This window comes from Malus domestica, chromosome 17, assembly GCF_042453785.1.
Source record: "Malus domestica chromosome 17, GDT2T_hap1".
In the NCBI taxonomy this organism is placed as follows: Eukaryota; Viridiplantae; Streptophyta; class Magnoliopsida; order Rosales; family Rosaceae; genus Malus; species Malus domestica.
The window spans coordinates 24,996,502-25,017,437 of NC_091677.1; the positions used below are offsets into that span (position 1 = coordinate 24,996,502).

The 20,936-nt window shown below is 36.5% G+C and overlaps 2 protein-coding genes across 2 annotated transcripts; one reads left to right on the plus strand and one right to left on the minus strand.

Moving 5' to 3' along the window:
- Positions 1-8,261: 8,261 nt before the first annotated feature.
- Positions 8,262-9,574, minus strand: LOC103440842 (late embryogenesis abundant protein 2). The gene is made up of 2 exons (XM_008379547.4): positions 9,450-9,574; positions 8,262-8,970 (listed from the first exon to the last, which is right to left on the minus strand). The coding sequence occupies exons 1-2, from the start codon at positions 9,507-9,509 to the stop codon at positions 8,509-8,511; spliced, it is 522 nt and encodes a 173-aa protein (XP_008377769.2). The 5' UTR covers positions 9,510-9,574; the 3' UTR covers positions 8,262-8,508.
- A 6,466-nt stretch (positions 9,575-16,040) lies between these two features.
- On the plus strand, positions 16,041-17,372 carry LOC103440704 (late embryogenesis abundant protein 7-like). Its single transcript, XM_008379398.4, has 3 exons — positions 16,041-16,195; positions 16,421-16,603; positions 16,980-17,372. Exons 1-3 carry the CDS (start codon positions 16,133-16,135, stop codon positions 17,106-17,108), a joined length of 375 nt encoding a protein of 124 aa, XP_008377620.1. The 5' UTR covers positions 16,041-16,132; the 3' UTR covers positions 17,109-17,372.
- Positions 17,373-20,936: the final 3,564 nt, after the last annotated feature.

Genomic DNA, 20,936 nt, shown 5'->3' on the forward strand with positions numbered 1-20,936 from the left:
CTTGATCAAGGAACTCGTTCCTAACTTCGTTGTATCAATATAATTGGTTCTTTAAATTATACGGACATTTCATATATTACAATTGTTTCTTCATTACTTGAAAAAGAAAAAAAAAATTGAAAAGATGGGTCACAATTGTATTTAATGCACGAATAATTTTTTAAAGAGAAATATTCAGAAATATGACAGTATTTTAATATTGGAATAGAAATAGGATAATTCAAATATGCACACGTCATGCACAAAAATCGGACAGAGAGAATTTTTCTACATCTTAAAATGACTTAATTGCCAGTATATAAATGAGTTATGTGCTCCCATTTCCTGATTTCTCTCTCTCCTCTCTCTCTCTCCCTCCCTCTCTCTTCTCTCACTTTCTCCCTCACGCACTATCTCTCCCTTTATCACTGTGCAGACACAGTGCACTGTCATCCCGACCAACATTGTCCAAATCGAAGCCACCACCAATTTCATCTCATCCTCAAGAGTCCAAAACACCTAGCCTTCTCAAGAATCTCATTCATGATCGTTGGGGTCAAAACTCAAGCAACCCGCGAGTTTTCCGATCATTTTTTGGCAACATGACAAACAACCGAGGCTCGAGACCACCACCACTGGACATAAAAAGTGAAATTTAATCTATGAAATTGGAATGTTTCAATTATGAAATTTATATTGTAACATAAAAAGTGGTTGTGCCACATAGTACTACGGTCTATGTGTATTACTCTTTACTTGTAAGTGAAATGTCTTAGATTCGATTATCGCCAAATGCGAATTTGAACAATATTATTATGGCTAATCCATTGTGAGACTTAGCCTGCCATCTCACATTTTTATTGTAGATAATATTGTTTGTTAAGAAAAATAAGGTTTCACTATTAACATTGATATACAAAAGGAAGTCTATCATGGATTAGAATAATTTGCCAAAGCCTAGTGAATATTTCATGAGCATATCAAATCCTTTTCATGCATGACAACCGCCAAGTCCCAAAAATCCGGGAAAAAAAATAAAACAGTGGCTCGAGATTGACAAACAGTGATGGGAATGGGTGGAGTGGAGACTCTTTGGGTTTTTACATTTCAAATTGGTGCAAGTCTTTCAATCAAATTTCAAAATTGTGACATTCGTCAGGATTCTAGTGCTTGCAGTAAGGGCAGCCATGATTGTAGGGATTACAAAGCAACACTAGTAAAAAAAACACTTTGCGCGACGCAGGTCCTTCGTCGCGCAAAGTCAAAAAACGTCGTGCAAAACTTTGCCCAACTCACCTTGGTCGCGCGCAAACCGTCGCGGCAAGGCAGTGACAGAAGGCTTTGCGCGACGCATGTAACCCTTCGTCGCGCAAATCCACTTTGCGCGACGCATGTAACCCGTCGTCGCGCAAATCCACTTTGCGCGACGCAGCCTACGTCGCGCAAAGTTGATTTGCGCGACGCATCATACGTCGCGCAAAGTGAATTTGCGCGACGCATGTAATCCTACGTCGCGCAAATCCACTTTGCGCAACGTATGATACGTCGTGCAAATCCACTTTGATTTGCGCGACGAAGGGTTACATGCGTCGCGCAAATTAACTTTGAGCGACGTATGCTGCGTCGCGCAAAGTAGCGTCGCGTGACTTTGCGCGACGTAGTATACGTCGCGCAAAGTGGATTTTCGTGAATTTTTTTTTTTTGAAGAAATGGTCAAAAATATTATTTTCTTAACTTTTTAAATAATATTGTAATTAAAATTCTAAACAATAATTAATGCACCAAAGAAAAATATTTCATTATAATATATATATATATATATATATAGGGTTTATACATTTCCATATATATATATATATATATGGAAATGTATTGTATATGTCCGAATGAAAAAGAAAAAAACTACAAGTAATCTTCTTGGTGAAATGGCTACTAGGTATCAGTAGGGTGAAGTGGCTCGAAAGTCGAAGGTGTAGCAAGATCAAGTACTACTGGTAGCGAGATTTGGAGGCCAGTCATCTCTATGGCTCGTACAAGGTCTCTCATGTGGCCAGCATAAGCCTGCAGCTGCTCGCCCTGGGCCCTTATCTGCTCCCTCATCTGCTCGCCCTGGACCTGAAGCTAACCCTGTAGGGTTGTCACTTGCTCCTTCAATGAATCGACCTCTGCGGTGTTCGATCTGGAAGAAGAGGCACCAGTCTCACGAACTCGTGCTTTCCCCATGCCACGAACAACCTTGCCGTGACGACGACCAAGGTTCTGATCCAAGACATCAGTCAGGATCTGAAAACCTGCATCCTCGGGTACCGGGACGTCCTCAATCGGGGTCTCAGGGGGAAGTTGCGATGTTGCTTCTTGGATAACAGCAGTGCGCTTTTCCACCATAAGAGCCTGTAATAATAAAGAAAAAACATATATATAAATAATATTTGAACGATTCATGCATACATATAAGAATAATAACAATTACATTTACTTACATGAAGATGCTCAGTGTTCGCATCTCCAGTTCGAACGTAAACATCCTCGAACATGTCGATCTCTGGGAACTTAGAACCCTCCTGAAGAAAAAAAAACATTAAGAAAATTTTATTAATCAATAATAATAAATAAATTGTATAAAATTTCTAAATTAATATACTTTTACCTGACGTCGTGCCTTAAGCCTATACGAAAAGGGCTTCGAATCGGAATGGTGAAGAAGTGTCTTTGACTCCTGAGCTATCTTGCCAGCAACAGATTTCTTCTGTTAAACACACAATATACATGTTAGTGCGACTATTTGAAATAAATTAATAAAAAAACCTTAAAAATAACTAAAACAATAAGAAATTATTATTAAAATATTATGTACATACCACAAAATTTGGGTCCGTAAAATGTTTGCAGAGCCACTCCCAATCCTCTGGCCGGTCCTTCAACTCGCTTGGGCAACCACTTAGGCGAGCAATCTCCGGAGTATCCCATAGCTTAAAATGCGTGTGAAGATAGTTCTTCCAATGTTTGTACCGGGTTGCTAAGGTCTCATCTAAGTAGGCCTTGACCTCGGGGGATATATCATCAAGATCAAAAATGACCTACGAATATGAAAAACAATAAAATAATAGTAAGAACTTTAATAATATTAAGATAATATAATTTGGTTTTTATTATTTGTAAACAAAACTAAAAAAATGATATTGAATCCGAATTTGTTTATTTAGATGAAAAGAATGCAAGAATCGGAAATATAATTTATGAACCCAGTGACATTCATGAACAAGCAACTCAAACATGGCATAAAGTACAAGATTATAATAAACAAGATTCGATAAGATTAGCTTATGAATTTGAATAAGAAACAAAAGAGTTCATTTCAAAATTTGATGAAATAGATCAAAATGAATTAAATAACCAGATAAAAGAGTTAGATGATTGAATTTCATTACCAAATTCGAAACATACCTAAGTAATCCAGTAAGTCAAAATGAATATACAGAACATCAAGAAGAACAATATTTTTATGAAGAACCAAGTAGTTAAAGGCTAAAGATTAATATACTAACAAACAACTTCATTATAAAGGCTAAAAATTAATATACTAACCGACAACTTGTCTCGCACCAAATCCTTCGTCCTATCGGGAATTTCTGCCCACTTCTCCCACTGCATAGGACAATTTTGTTTAATAACAACACCAGAGCTACTAACGACGATGTTATCCTTCGTCCTATCGAAAAGTTTTGTCCGGTTACTTGATCTCTGAATGTTTGTTTTTTGCAATTTTTGGCGTATGCGATCTCGAAGTATATACAAACATGTTTGACGGTTGGATCATTGAAACTAGTTTTGTAGAATGAGTATCCCATCAAAACAATAGATTCACTAATACTTGAGAATTTATTCATACTTTCATTAAGTATAACATAAGATTTTTTTGGTATCCACTAGTGTAAATATTTTAAATTGAAGATCGAATTCAATCATTGTATTCATATAGGGTCAAGGAGTGTAGCTGCAAAAAATCATCAAAATCGGAATTAAAATGACCGTTAAATCATGATTTTTCTTTTTATAACCGTCGAAAAGTTTTGTCCGGTTACTTAATCTCTGAATGTTTGTTTTTTACAATTTTTGGTGTATGCGATCTCGAAGTATATACAAACATGTTTGACAGTTGGATCATTGAAACTAGTTTTGTAGAATGAGTATCCCATCAAAACAATAGATTCACTAATACTTAAGAATTTATTCATACTTTCATTAAGTATAACATAAGATTTTTTTGGTATCCACTAGTGTAAATATTTTAAATTGAAGATCGAATTCAATCATTGTATTCATATAGGGTCAAGGAGTGTAGCTGCAAAAAATCATCAAAATCGGAATTAAAATGACCGTTAAATCATGATTTTTCTTTTTATAACCGTCGAAAAGTTTTGTCTGGTTACTTGATCTCTGAATGTTTGTTTTTTGCAATTTTTGGCGTATGCGATCTCGAAGTATATACAAACATGTTCGCCGGTTGGATCCTTGAAACTACTTTCGTAGAATGAGTATCCCATCAAAACAATAAATTCACTAATACTTAAGAGTTTATTCATACTTTCATTAAGTATAACATAAGATTTTTTTGGTATCCACTAGTGTAAATATTTTAAATTGAAGATCGAATTCATTCATTGTATTCATATAGGATTAAGGAGTGTAGCTATAAAAAATAATCAAAATCGGAGTTAAAATAACCGTTAAATCGTGATTTTTCGTTTTTTAACCATTGAAAAGTTTTGTTCGGTTACTTAATCTCTGAATGTTTGGTTTTTGCAATTTTTTGCTGATACGATCTCGTAGCATATACAAACAAGTTTGACGGTTGGATCGTTGAAATTAGTTTCGTATAATTCGTATCCCATCAAGTTCAATGGTGTGTGTATATATATATATATATTTATTTATTTATTAAGTAGATTTAAATCTCTTTATTTTGTACGTATAATTGACTGGTACACAAAGTAGTATATCACGTGTCATTATAAAAATAGTGGGATATGTCATATGTGTGATAAAAAGTTAATAACTTAAAAAAAATAAAATTTCTCACAACTTTTATTAATTTTCATTTTCCCTCTCTTTTTTGTTTCATTTTTTTTTTCGTGTCGTGTCGTGTCGTGTTATTGGGTCGTGTCAGGAATTGTCAGGCCTATCTTCCATAGTTCATATATTCTCATAATACTATTATGTATCTCATTTTATGCTTGGCCTAATAAATAAAAGATACCGTTATTTTAGAGGAACTTTGGCTTGGTATTTGCTTAAACTACAAGAAATATTAATTTGTAAACACATATTAAGTCCCAACCAAAACCATTTTGTCACCAACTCTTCCACTAACGCCAGCTCCTGTGTGCACCTCAAAATCCTTAGCCTCCATCACATGTTCAGTTGATCCAAACGTCTTTAGCAGCCTCTTAGCATGCTCTACCAATGGCGAAGACATAATTTCTCGGGGGTAGGGGCGAACTTAAAAGAATATAAGGTTAAAGGAAAATGGCAACAACTAAATTTTTTAATATAGTAATGTCTTCCATAATTAATCAATACAAACAAATTACAATTATTGTCGGCGATGTTTCATGTTATGAAAACGTTGCATAATAAGTTCATTATCAATAAAAGCAAATTACAATTCAAACAAATTACAATTCTTCTCAGGCATTATCTCGAACACTTTAGTTGCATCCTCAACCGACCCGCATTTCCCATACATTGCAATCAACGCATTGCCTACAAACACATCCGATATCAGTCCCATCTATTGACCAAAAATTCAATACAATCATATATAAAAAAATGGATAATATTAGGTAATATTAACCAAAAATTCAATACAATCATATATAAAAAAATGGATAAATAACATAGAGGTTTTTAAATCACCTGAGTGTGATCAGCAGCTATGGAGGTCTGTAGGTGAGGAAGAGGGGAAGGCAGTTATGAAGCTTTTTGACTAGTGTTAGAACACTGGAAAGAAAGACAAAAAGGAATATTTTCGTGTTGACTTTGCGCGACGCAGGTTCAATACGTCGCGCAAAACTGTTTTGCGCGACGCATAATGTACATCATGCGTCGCGCAAAACTGTTTTGTGCGACGTATTGAACCTGCGTCGCGCAAAGTTCGAAAAAAGCGGTAAAACAAGCTTGGTTTGGCGCCAAACTCTTGCGCGACGCACAGGACGTCGTGCAAGTGTTCTTTGCGCGACGTAGTTGTACCGTCGTCGCGCAAAACTGTTTTGCGCGACGCATTACTACGTCGCGCAAAGTCCCGTCGCACAAAGACCACTTGCGCGACGTCCTGTGTGTTGTCGTCGCGCAAACATACTTTGCGTGACGAAGTGATCTACGTCGCGCAAGGTTTCGTCGCGCAAACATATTTTTCTACTAGTGCAAAGAGGCAAACGTTTGGGTTTAGTGGCAATGTTTGGGTAAATATGGACAACCCAAACCCCCTTCCATAGTCTACACGGCAGCTGTTGGACCGCATCTCTGTAAAATTTGATACTGTTTAGTGTGTTCGGAATATGATCATATATGTTATTATAAAAGGAAAGAGACACTTAAAAACTTTCTCAGCTTTATGGCGTACCGCCTATATTACTGGATTCATAAGCCATTATTATTCTCTTTTAAATAACATAAAACTTCAAAAATATCTTTTAAATTCAAGTTCATTTCAGAAGTAAGAGAATAAAAGTTGGAATTCTCATCTTAGAATAAGGTTGGCAATTCGTAATAAAATACATGAGTTTGTAATGTTTTAATTCCGTGCATGTTTTCGATTATAATAATCTAATTTTATGTGCGTCTCTCATGCTCTCGATCACAAGAATATTAAGAGTTTCAAAAACATCCACTCAAATAAGTTCGGCATGCATATACGTTCATATAATCTAGTTTTGCAACGGGTTGTTTAACTTTGGGTTCACAATTAAGTCATGGGCTTTGCATGTAATTATTTTATTACTTAATGACTTTATTAATCTTAATTAAAAGAATATATCATTTTAATGAGCCGCATATATACCCTAGCCCTAGGTTAATATTTCTTTATCTGCACATATTGGTTTTGTTCCATGCATATTAGATCTTGTTGGGGTTGCTGCTGCATACCACACTTGCACGCACCGACAAATATTCGAGCTTAAGAGAGTTTAGTCGGTACCACTAGCAGCAGTGGATTAGAAAGAGAGAGACCATATTTGTCTTCATTGTTTTTGTTGCCCATGTGCCGAATGCATTAGAGTGGTTTTGGTTGTTTTCTGCTGCATGAAATATCATATGAGAGCAAACGTTTTTTTTCAGTAGCCCGACTGCACAGAGCTTTATTTTCATTCCAGAAAAATCAGTTTTATTGTCGAGTGTTTTTAAAGAGAAAAAATTTAGTTTTTTATCACTGTTTTTTATGTCTTTTAATTAAAATTAATTATGAAAATATGTCTTATGGTTTTCAAAAATAATTTCATTTTATACATTATTCTACATGGTCGCGTTAGTCTCTAGCTAGCAAAGTTTGAGGAAAAGGTAATTGACGACTGTGTTAGTGCCATGCCACTTTCACTTGAAGGTTAAAGACAACGTGGAAACAAAGTTGCTAGTTAGTATGTGTGTCTAGTTTTTTTAATAAAAGTATAACGATATTCCATTGATAGAGAACGCAATTACAGCACATTTGCAAGAGAGGTGTCAACTGGATGCATATTTACTAGTGACCAAATCCTTGATCTAGAGATAATAAATCATGTAGAACCCACACTAATAAATCCCCTACTTGACCACCACAACAAAACACAAAAACACGACACAAGAACCAGTGGTGTGGATCTGCCACAACAGATCAATGGTGACAGATTCGAAACCAAGGAACACAATGCAAAAATTGCTAAAAAGCGAGGCCACACAAACCACTAGGCGGTACAACAAACACAATTACGCTGTGATTTGGAACCTCCGGCCATCACAGAAACGAAGGGAAAAGGCGAAGCCTCAATTTCTGAGACAAAACCTAAACCTAGGGATCAGTGGAGTACTGAAGAAAGGAGATGTGGAAGAGGGAAATTGAAGAAGATTATATAAAAACAAAAACTTGAATGCCTATTAACTTAAAATTTTGTCTTTTAACTTTTAGTTTGGTTTAATTCGTGTGTTCCATACACACTTCTTTTACACTTCATCTACTATCCTTCCAACATGTAACCTAGATGAATTCTGCTTAAAGAAGAGAAAATTGCACTGCTTGTACAATAAACACGAACAGTATTATATCGTTTTTCATTACGACTGGAAATTACATATCCTCCTCCAAACCAGACGACCGAAAACACCAAATACAAGGTAGCTTGAATATTATTCGCCCAACTCAGTTAGATGGGGAAGCCACAGGACTTCTAAAACATGCCAACATAAACTTATTGAACCAAAACAACAAACCAACACCTGAAATTAATAAAACAGACACTAAATATAAATAGACGACAAAGTTTAAAATACTTTAAACTAATAAGATCTTTTGGTGGTGCCACCGGTAGTGCCGGTGGTGGAGTCCTTGTTATAATAAACACCAGTTTCCTCTTCCTTATCATCATTCTTGCCCAACCCAAAAGTGCCTTTCACAGCATCTGCAGCACCTTGTGCCATGTGCTTCATCTGCTCTCCAGTCTGCTGCATGATCCCTGAGGCTTTCTCTTTGCCGTACTGGGCGGTCTCTTTGGTCTTCTGGGCTGCCTCTTCTGCTTTCTGCTGGGCCGTCTCCTTGGTCTCCCAGGCCTTCTCTTTTGCTTGCTCCGCCTTCTCGGCGGTCTTGTCTTTCACCTGGTTCATAGGGGCCTGTTTTCTGCCCTTGGCTGACTGGGCTGTCTCGTATGTCTTGTCCCTTGTTGCTTGGGTTGTGTCATAGGCCTTGTTCCGTTCTTCTTGTGCCTTGTTCCCCACTGTGCCCATCACCTGGTTAGTTTTCTCCTAAAAGATCAAGACAAAACTCGTTTAGGTTAGATTAAAACATTAATTTGCAACAATAAAATAAATAACTTCAACCACAAATACATGCAGAGCTAAACCACCAGATACTACAATTAAAATTGTAAGTATGATAAATACAATATGTATACTATAAACCCTTCCATTAGGTCATTGTAGATATATATTCTAATTGCCCCTAAAAAAATTATTCTATCAGATAATTGAGGTAAGATGTATCACACCGTCAATCTAAATTAGTTAAAAAAAATTCAGGATTAGATTAATAGCATACCATAACGCAAAAAACTTAATAGATTTGTGAATATTATGTATTAAGCATATGGACATGCATCACTAATACCAGTTGCAAAACCATACAAAAAATGCACTAATATATTTTATTAATCTACAAATTAACTATTTAAATTAAATCTCAAAATTATACACATAAGTTATCTGTGTGTATTAAATCTATATACCTGAGCTTGGCCCTTGGCCTCACCAGCTCTGTAGCTCTGTCTCTGATCCTGGGATGCCATTTTTAGCTTTGTAAAAGAGTGAATAAAAGTGATGAAATTGTTAGATGTATGTTTATCTTCGAGCTTGTGAATTGATATTGATGAGAAGGAACGGTGCATGCATGGTATATATAGCGTTTTCACGTAGGCTGGTTGGTCAACATGTGTCCTGCTCTGTTGACACGTCGTATGCTTTTGGAGGCGAGGTTATTTGCCTGCGTCGGTTTTAATTTCCAAGAGATTGCATCGATATGTCTTAAGCCTATCGTCCGTTGACATGTCGTGATTCTCTGTTCCGACGTACAAGTGGTGGATGGTAGGGTTTACACGATTGTTTAATGCAGAAAAACTACAGCGCTAATCTGTGGCTGTATAGAGGTAGGGCAATTGTTTATTTACTGTGGCTGGTTTTTAATTTTCTTTTTATTTATTTGATATTTGGAATTATGGTTTTTATGCTCTCAGTGGTTATAATTGATATTGTTTGTTTTGAATAGGTGTGGCGAGTTAAATCTACTAAGTTTGCATTACTGGCGAGGGATTGTAACTTGGAGTAGGATAGAGCTATTGCTTCTAGTTGACTAATCTTTGTCCCAAGGCATAAGTTGTGCTCTTTTTTCTATTAATTGAAGTTTTACCTCACGTAGTTACCGAGTTCCGCATCAATAATGTGCAACCCTTCGATTGGAGTATCAATATTTTGGAGAGCTTTAATTGTAGTTATAAAACTGAAGATGAGTGTACTCTAGTTCTTAACATTCACGTTTGAATTTTGTACTATCTTATAATGTTGTGAATAAATCATTTTTTCAAAAAAAAAAAATTAATTTCAATTAAACTGCATAATAGCTGGCAAGTAAATTAATGCTAGCCAAGAAAGAACCCAGTAATTTGATTGAGGACAATACTTGCATAAACCCAAACCCATGGATGTTCATTCCTGTCCACTCATTTGTGATTAAGGTGTTTTGAATGTTTATTTTCTTAATCAATATCAAAAGATTATATATCTCTAAAAAAAATCAGTTCAATTTGCATTCATTTAGTCATGTGTGAGTATATATATATATATATATATGATGGGAGTAGGTGTTACTTGTTCATTAATTTACGTTAATGTATTTTTATCGTACAAACTTTGTAATAAAAAAATGTTTATTTCTTTGTAGTGATTAGAAGATATCTAAAATAATCAAATTAGAAATCATTTAGTCATTTGTATGTATCAAACAAATGAATGATCTTGATAACAAGTGACACCCTCCTATCGATACAAATGGATAGCTAGTTATTAAAACATCACTACTTTTAGTAATTTTTTATAAAGATAATCTTTAAATAAAGAAAATAAAAATAAACATTTTAGGTTAGAACGTCTATAAGTATTGTAAAAATACATTAATCTTGATAAACTTTTTAGGCACACATTGGCCCCATACATGGTCACAAGGAAAACCAATTCCCACATTGAGAACTAATGTTTTCGAGAGCCAGTCATCATTTATTCACTAAATCGTCATCGCAACTTTTCAAAGGCCTGTGATACAATCAATATCCCTAAATTGGAGCTAGTGCAACTTGTCGAAAGAATAGTCTGATCTAATATGTTAAACTTTTTAGGTACAACATGGTGCACCACCAACATCACATATATTGTTTTAACTTAACCACCTATTACTACTTTACTAGGTGTTGGGTTTTATTTCAAAAAAAGTGTTGGTGATAATAGGAGTGAAATATCTCATATATTAGTTATATACAAGGTTCTAAAAGACATTAGGCACTAGTTGTGCAGTAGGCCAGAGCTTAGCGCCTAGGCTCGCTAGGCAGTTAGGTGTGGGCCTAGGTGAACTAGACGGATTTCATTAAATTTATTATATCATATAAATAATTGTCTACTTACATTTTATACTCTAAAAAAATTATATTTGTATTGAGAATTTAGAAAAATTAAAAATTAAAACTTAAGCCATCATGACATTAACATCCTCATAGACTAATGTACCTAGCAAAAATAAGAAAAACCCAAAACCCAAAATTCAAAACCAAATTTGAAAATTCAATAATTTAAAATTGGCATAATCTTTCATCATAGATCAATCAAAGATTCAATGAATCAATATATGTAAATGGAATCATGTATCTAGAATTCAACACTATTCAGTTGTAGCTTTGAGAGACGGCGTAGGCAAAGTCAAAGTCAGCCCGAACGGAGAGGAGGGGGAGAGAGAGAGAGAGAGAGAGAGAGAGAGAGAGAGAGAGAGAGAGAGAGAGAGAGAGAGAGAGAGAGAGAGAGAACGTGTATGTGCGAAGAGACATGGGGAAGAGAAACAGAAACGGTGAGAGAAATAATTTGGACTCTTTTTGGGTAGGTAACTATTAAGGGTGAAAATGTAATACAGTTAGTAATATAGTTAGGTAGTTAGTATTTGGTTAAAGTAGTTAGGATTTCTATATAAACAGTATGTGTAATCTTCATGTGAGTTAGTCAATACAAATCCTATTTCTCTCTCTAAACTCTCTCTCTCTCAAACTCTCTGTATTGATCTTTCTTTTCTTCATCTTTCTTCTTGATTTTCTCTTCAATTCCCAAACATTACAATGTAGTTAACATGGTATCAGAGCCACCAGGCTCACGCCATGGATTCTGGTGGTTCCTATTTTTTTTTTCTTGTGTTTCTCGCTTTAGTTTCTATCCAAATTTTCATTAGATGTTAGGAATTACGATAAGTTTCTGGGTGCTTCCATGATCGTTCTTTTACTTCTGGGTTGATGTGTTTCTGGGTTGATTTCTTTCCGATCAAATTCATGAGTCTATTCCCGATCGAAAGCGAGAGATCGAAAGTTGGAGAAAAATTTCAAAGCAAAATGGCGGCAGAGCAAATGCAGAGAGTCCCATCTCCACCGCCGCAATCGATTGAGGTGCCGAAGAAGAACATAATTCAGGTATCCAACAACAAGAAACCGCTCTTCTTCTACGTTAATCTTGCTAAGAGGTACATAAAGCAGTATAAGGAGACTTAGTATTCTGGGTCCGATTGCGGAGGTTTCTTTGATATCTTGATCATGGCGGTTGGGCAACTCTTGGCGTTTGCACTACTTGCCTGGTAATGTTGCTTTTCCGATTCAGTTGCTTAATTTCATTATTGGGTAACTCGATTTGTTGATTCTTGGAGGGTTCTTAGAGATCTTTGATCAGAACAGTGGACTGTGAATTGGGTTCAATTACTTGCTTTGATTAGTAGATGACTAGCACAGTTTTTCGATTCAAGGAGGTGGTGTTGCTAATTACTTAATTGGGTATATGAAGAAACAGTTGTTAATTACTTAATTGGTAATTCTGATTCTTGAAGATGGTTTTGGGGATTCAATTTGTTCAGTTTGGACTGTTGCTCAAAGAAAGTACTGTTTTGTACTCTGTTTTTGTATAGGAAATGGTTGTTGTTTGTTCAAGATTGCAAATCTTGGGAGCTCTTCAGGTTATGATTATGTGCACTCCAACTGTTTGAAGGAATGGGTCAGTAAATTCTTTGATCTCTACTCTGTTCTCTGGTATGGAAGAAAGATCAGACATGGGTGCAGACCAGGTGTTTGTTGAAATGCCCAACTCAAACGTTTCATGTGAAGTCTTTGTGGTAGTCTTAGCTGAACTTCTGTGGGATCAATTGAAAACCAAAAGGACTCATTCTAGAAGCTCGTCAAAAGTGCAACAACCATTTAGTTCTTGGTTCATGGATGATCTTCTTGCATTTTTTTATGGATCGGAAGATACGACAAATGAATGTATAGTATGTGTTGTCATTTACAACATTGATGGACCTGGACTAAGGGAATCAGAAACCTAACAGTGTCTTGCATGCGTTGTTTCTTGTTCTCATATCTGCATTTTGGCCTCTATATGACAGCATGTTTAGTGCACTGTGAAGTGGGATGTCCTCCGAATGTGAGCTCATACAACACCATGGTTAGTGCACTGTGGAACTGTGGAGACAGAGTTTGGGCTTTGCAAATGGTATCAGAAATGTTAAGCAAAGGAATAGATCCCGATGGGATTACTTACAATTCGTTTATATCGTGGTTGTGCAGTATATTTTCTTATCTCAGCCTATAATTTCAGAGTCTAACCAACTCAGTGGTTAGCATGAATCTACAGTAAGTCCGGTTATACGATGAAGGAAGTTGTGAACGGTCAATCCCACGAAGGGTAATTCCGTGATGTGAATAGGTAAATCCTACGAAAGGTAGAAGAAGTTGTTAACGGTAAATCCCACAAAGGGTAATTCCGTGATGTGAGTAGGTAAATCCCACGAAGGGTAATCCTACATAGATGTTGATTTTCAATTGTGAAGGCCGATGCCATTGTTCAAAGAAGTTGTTTTTTGGTAAAATCCACAAAGGGCGATCCCGTGGTGCTATAGTTAAGGCCGATGCCACACTATAGTTTGTTAATTTTCTGTTTTTTGTAAATATTAAAGGCCGAAGCCAAGTTGAATGAGATTGTTGACGGTGAATCCCACGAAGGGTAATCCCGTAAGAAATTGTTATAACCGGCATGAGGGTGTGCTACGACTCCTTTATAGAAGGTTGTTCTTTGTGAAGATACTCTTAGAGGCAGGGGAAGGATGTCTGATTAAAGCTCGGTCCACTGGTTGGATACAGAAGCTGGAAATAGCAAGATGAAAAACTTCATTATTACACACTACTCCAAACTGCAAGTGACAGATTAATGGAAAATTATTTGCCCAGATCAAGTTGAATGAGTTGAAATTGGACACGGGTTGATAACATTTGAAGCAGAGAAGATACTCATTTTTGCCATTTTACACACCCATGATGGAACAGTTGTTTTCTTGTTCTTTTTACAAGAAGAAGTTGATGATGTCTAATTAAAGTACTTTGCAAATTGCTTTCAGCTTTTGGAAGATTGGTGCACCCAAACTTGGGGAATTGGGTTACTCTTACTTAGCGCCATTGATCGGTCTGCTCAAATCTCAAACTGAGTTTCCCCAGTTGAGATTGAGGGGGAGTATTAAGGGTGAAAATGTAATACAGTTAGTAATATAGTTAGGTAGTTAGTATTTGGTTAAAGTAGTTAGGATTTCTATATAAACAGTATGTGTAATCTTCATGTGAGTTAGTCAATACAAATCCTATTTCTCTCTCTAAACTCTCTCTCTCTCAAACTCTCTGTATTGATCTTTCTTTTCTTCATCTTTCTTCTTGATTTTCTCTTCAATTCCCAAACATTACAATGTAGTTAACAGTAACCTAGAAAAACATTTAAGTTAATCAGAAAATTGAAAAACAATGGAACCACCTTGCCACCACCACCATCACTTAGCCTGCCTAGCCCTTATCCAATTTTACTCCACGTTTTGGCCTACAATCTCATCGTTCCTCTACCGTCTAGCGCCTAGGCACCACCTACACCATTTTTTATAACAGTGATTACATATTATGTTCTTAAATGCTTGATGTAGGATTCTATTCTCCAACAATTCCAAGTGAATGAAACAACTAGATGATGATGCACCCTTGGTCCTAAATAAAATTACAATTGTCCAATTTATGAAATCTAAAAACCGTAAAATTAATGCTACGATCATGAAATGAGCCACGTATAATACATGTCAATTAGGTTACAATTAATATGTAGTTTTTCATTCTCTAGGTCTTCTCTATTTCTTTAGTCTTGTTTCCTTACACTGACGAGAATGCTTCCTTGTGTAATGTTTCATATGTTACGTACACATGTGAGAGATTTATAGTTAGTAAAGCTAGTATCAGCCAAAATGTTAGGGACGAACTAATTAGTGATGCATAGTTTGTTTAATCTTATATCAGCCAAAATGTTTGTTCAGTTAGGTGTATAATTAAGCTATCACTTATCGTTTCAGTGTTACAGCTCACAAAAAATAATGGAGCCAATGTGATATTTGTATATCATAAGGATATATAATAGATGAATGAAAAGATAGTACTAAATTAACTAAATGTGATTTTGAAAAAAATAATAAATTAAAAGGTTAAGTACAGATAACTACCCAATCTTTTGGGACAATTCCAAATTAGTATCAACCCTTTAAATCATTCCTAATAATTCCTAATAATCTAACGTTTTAAAAATTGGACATCTATTAGGTCATCAACGTTAATTAATTGATGACATTACCAACTTACCAACATTAAGTGATGATGTTACTGGTGTAAAATGATGAGGTGCACAAATTCTAAAGTTGATTTATACCTCGTTTCACTTGTCCAAACCACCTTAACCGATTATTTCTCATCTTATTTTCAATTTTGGCTACTCCTAATTTACTTCGGATATCCTAATTCCTAATCTTGTACCATTGTTTTAAGGTAATTAAAGCTTTAATTTTACCGGAGTCTATGCCAACGGACTCTCTTTCTTGACTAATTAAGACAAGCCAAAACTTGTTTGAAACATTCCTACATCAACACATGCCACAACTATGCTAGTGAATGCACGCAAAAAATGGGGTAGGAACAAGGAAGTGCCGAGAATAGAAGACTTTCCTCAACCTATATATAGTTTTCAAATGGAACAGCTTTTGCATCCTGCATTCTTCATCTGAAATTTGATTGATTTTCATCGAAGAAAAAACTAAGCAAGCACAAAAATGGCAAGCAACCAAAACCAGAATTTGAGTCACAAGGCTGGCGAGTTGACTGGTCAAGCTCAGGTATATATGGCTGTTTGGTTTTTTATATTATACTTTTAACCTAGCGAGGGGATTCGTATAGGGGCGAGCACATTAGATCTAGCAATTTAGCGATGCCCACGTTTGCAGCTCTGGTTTAACTGTTGATTATAATGTAATTAATATTAACTTTGATTTTGTAATAATGTAATCAAGTTGCATTCATCAAGTTAATAATCTATTTTTCTTTACTGATCCACGCCACAGGTTAAGAAGGATGAGCTTCTAAACCAGGCATCGGGTGCAGCTCAGTCCGCCCAAAACAAGGCATCAAATTTATCTCAGTCTGCCCAAAACAAGGCATCTGATGCATCTCGGTCTGCCCAGAACAAGGCATCTGATGAATCTCCTACTGACATCAAGGACCAAGCCACCCACCTCCTTCAACAGGCATGCAATGCAACCACTTCCTGCCATCTCCTTATTTATTTGAATTTTTATTTATAATATATTTCTTATTAGATATCCAGTAAAAAATTACTCAGATTTCACCAAACATAAGTCAATATAAATTAGTATCAATTCATCACCCATTTATGTTAACTAGTAAGATAAAAGCCAGTCCTTTCCACCTTTTTTCTTAGGCAAATGCTATTCGCACTCCGTTATTGGTTTTCTGCACTCCAAATTAAATATTTTTATTTTTATTTTAAAATATTCATGGAATGTGTGTAGAATAACGACATGGGAACGTGAATAGCAATGGTCTTTCTCTTGTACTATATACATACTTTACAGTGCATGTACTACATGTATTTGATTGCAGACAAGTGAGCAAGTGAGAAACATGGCTCAAGGAGCAGCTGATGCAGTCAAGAACACTTTGGGAATGAATAACCCTAACGACCCAAGCAACCAAAACAATACCCCAAGCAACCCAAGCACTAGGATTTGAAGATAGTGCTCTTTCTTCAACGCTTGCTTTGCCTTCAGTTTCAACTAAAGTTCCTATGACCTGCGGTCATGGCGATTAGCTAGCCATCCTAGGTCTGTGGAAATGGCTATATGTTTTGTTTTCTGTCTGATGCAAAAGATTGTATTTTTATTCCCTTGTTTTTTCCATTTTGGTAAATAAAAGGAGAAATCCTTATGTGCCCTCGTTAATTAACAGTGTTGTGGAAATGAATTAATACTAAAAAAAGAGTGTTTTGTCTCAAAACCTTATTATTCTCTCTAATTTGCATCATCGCCATAACCTCTAACTTCACTCTTTAAACTGTCTAAGAGTTCGACCGAAAAAAGAATCTGTCTAAGAGATTCACGACTCACACCATATAATTGCTTACATCATATCTGAAAAATGAGGCTCATTTTATGTAGGTTTTGTGGTTAATAGTATGACTTTGGGGTGTGATATCCACACACCTCTTTTCACTTCTCACACACCCTTCTAATTTTCGGCCGTCGAATTAGATGAATTAAAGAAGATCAAAGGAGAAAAATTAATAAGGAGTGTGTAAGAAGTAAAAAGGGCCTTCGACTTAATAAATGTGGAAAGAAACCTAATTTTGTACGTGTGTGTTCACTATGTGGTCCGTACATTTTATGCGCGTGCTATGTACATATGTGGTTAGGTTGGTTATAGGTAGAAATTGTAAAATGGTTCTTTTTATAGCTAAAATGGTCTTTGAGTTTTGCATAACTCTTCACTTTAGTTCATGAGATTTGAAATCAATACAAGTGGTCCCTGAGATTGTCCATCATCAATTATTGTAATCCTTCAATGAATAGTTATGTTAAAAATATTAAAATGACAAAACTAACCTCAATTTAGTAAACAATAGGCCACAATGATTTGACAATTGAGGGTATTTTTGTCATTTTATCCCTATTTAATGGAGATTTTTCACAGAATGATCAAAATAATCGATGGTGGACAAATCAGGGATCAATTCTATCAATTTCAAATCTCAAGGACCAAAATGAGGAGTTATGCAAATCTCAAGAACCATTTTGGATAAAAAGCCTTGTAAAATTGATTGATTCTAGTGATAACACAAGGTGCATGTTAGTGTCAAAACTTAGATGGAGGCTAGATTAGGTTCAACCCGTACTTGCATTTAGTGTTGTTTTCGGTCCCAATGCCACGAGATTGCTCAAGAGAAAGAGAGAGTAGGCATGCCATTGAAGGAGGTTGCCAACACAGTGTTAGTGTTTGAACGTGTGTGAAAGTTTGCACATCAATCTGACTACTTAACAAAATGATTGTTCACCGAGTTAGACGCTGGTTCGGTTAACTTCTTTTTTATGCCTGGAGTGAACAAGGGCTTAAAATTCAGTGTCACTTTGTATATGGTTGCCTAAAAAAGTAAATGAAAGCGAAACATAAACTAAATAAAATAAAAAATAAACAGAATGTAATCATTTCATGATGAAGTCAGGATTACAAACGTTTACAAAAGTAAAAACTACGCCGATGAGCCGAACTACATGAAATGTAAGTTGACTGGAGATAACTAATATCAAATTGGACTTAGTATAAAACATATGCCTTCAAGAAGGAATCAAGGTGGTTGAAATGACACATCAACCGAATCATACCATAGGATGACAGAGCTGTAAAAGTCTTAGATCTTAGGGATTGAATTTGACAAAGAGCAATTAAGTTTGTCCTAAAAAGCAATCGGTTGATTGAAGAATCACTCATAGTTTTGTATAATCATACAAATTGAATTTGACGAAGGTCCTTAGCTTAAGGCCTCTGACTTTATTTATAGACATTTTAGAATGAGAAACCTTGATCATAATGCAAACTAGTATAAGTTGCCACGTACAATGGATCCAAAGTGAGTATAATGGTGCAGTGTGAACATATACATGTGATGCTAGTCCTGGTCTCAAACAGGTACAATAAACTATCATAATTGCCTGACCCTGATGCTTTATGTAGTTCTCAAGGTAATTATCTTCTAAGTAAATTTACTTAGTAAACTAATTAAATACTAGATTATTAGAATATGGGGCTCGAACTACCATTTCTAGCGTCCATAAATTCACATGCACCGTTATGCACTGTCGCACGACTCCACACGGATGTACTTGTAGTCGTTGCCAACGAAAGAATATTTCATCGTGTTGGCTGAAATATTCTAGATTTTGGTCACTCAGAATCAAAGGAAAAGATTATAAGAGATATACCTTTGAAATATTTCGGTTCAATTGCTTGAATCGAGTCTAAACCGAGTTTGGACTGGGCTTGGCGCCGGTTTATCGTCGAATATTGCAGATTTTGGCCAAGAATCATCAAATCGTTGTCACTCTGTTGTCATTGGTCTGTCGTTCGATCTAAGACCAAGTCTAAACTACTAGGATTAAGGCCCTTAAGATGGTCACGGTCTCGAGGGCTGGCTGGAAACGTACCAAGTTAGATATTCGAGAAAGACTACAAAATGAAAGTAATCTCAACATGCAAGGACATAATCTTACACTACCTATCAAAAGAAGAAAATTCGTGGTGGTTAGAACCTTTAAATTCGCACTGAAGCTTTTCAATTGAAGGTTATAAAGTTGTTGACCCTAAAAACTACCAAGCTTACGTGGCGTGCAGGCCGAGTAATCTATAAGCTAAGTACGTCATTCGGTGAATACGGGGCGTGCCAACTCGTCGGTCGAGCTCGGCCGAGGAGTAAATTTGTTGATGTTGCGTTGGGTGCGCGGCTGACTTCTGCGTCTTGCGATTGCGGCCGAGAAAGGAACACGTCTCGGCCTCTTGGGCTCTCGAACCTGAAGACAAGGTTACTATTCTTACGAAGTTCACAAATCGCCGTCGTCGGATTCGGTCACAGTGATGTTATTCGTCAGAGTAAACTCTCGCCGAATCGACACCAAAGTGTAAGGGCACAAATACTCAAAGTGAATATAAGTCTTAATAGTGAACGTGGTTCGGCTATCTGAATGCCGAACTCTAAATCCCACTTGGGAGTATCCAATCATAAAATAACTCGGCGTGCAATGCGCTGAGCTCAATAAACTGTAACACTTCACTTCGCCGAGAAGGCTAATGAGATGACCTCAATCAATAAGGATTCGAAAATCCTTCTCGACCGAGACTTGGATAAGTAACCAACCGTCCTCGCCGCAGTGTTGTCGGGTAAGCATGTACCGGATAACGTCGGTCTGGGTGATGACTTGTGTGACCGACGGAAGCATGTAATGCCGAAGCTTGGAGGTGGCGAAGAACACGGCGAGACAGAGCTTCTCAACAGCGGAATAATTGATTTTCGGTTGATTAAGATTTCGACTGAGGTAAAAAATAGCCTGCTCTCGTCCGGCATCGTTGTCTTGGGCGAGGAGGCAGTCGATGGACTCTTCGGCCACCGAGATATATAACTTGAGAGGCTTATCGCGCTGGGGTGGAACAAGGACATGTGGTGTTGTGAGATAGACTTTGATTTGCGTGAACGCCGCCTGATGCTCGTCTGTCCACTCAAATTTATCTGAGTCCTTAAGTTTCAAAAGCGTAGAGAATGCCTTCATTTTACCTGTCGAATTAGCTATAAATCGGCAGAGAAAATTTATCTTACCGAGTAAGGACTGTAGTTGTTTCTTCGTCGTCGGGGGTGGAGCATTGATGATTGCGCGTGCTTTATTTTCATCTACCTCAATCCCTCGGTGATGCACGAGAAAGCCGAGGAAATTACCAGCCGACACACCGAAGGCACATTTGGCAGGATTCATTTTAAGGTTGTGTTGACGCATTCTGATGAAAGCATGTCGGAGATCG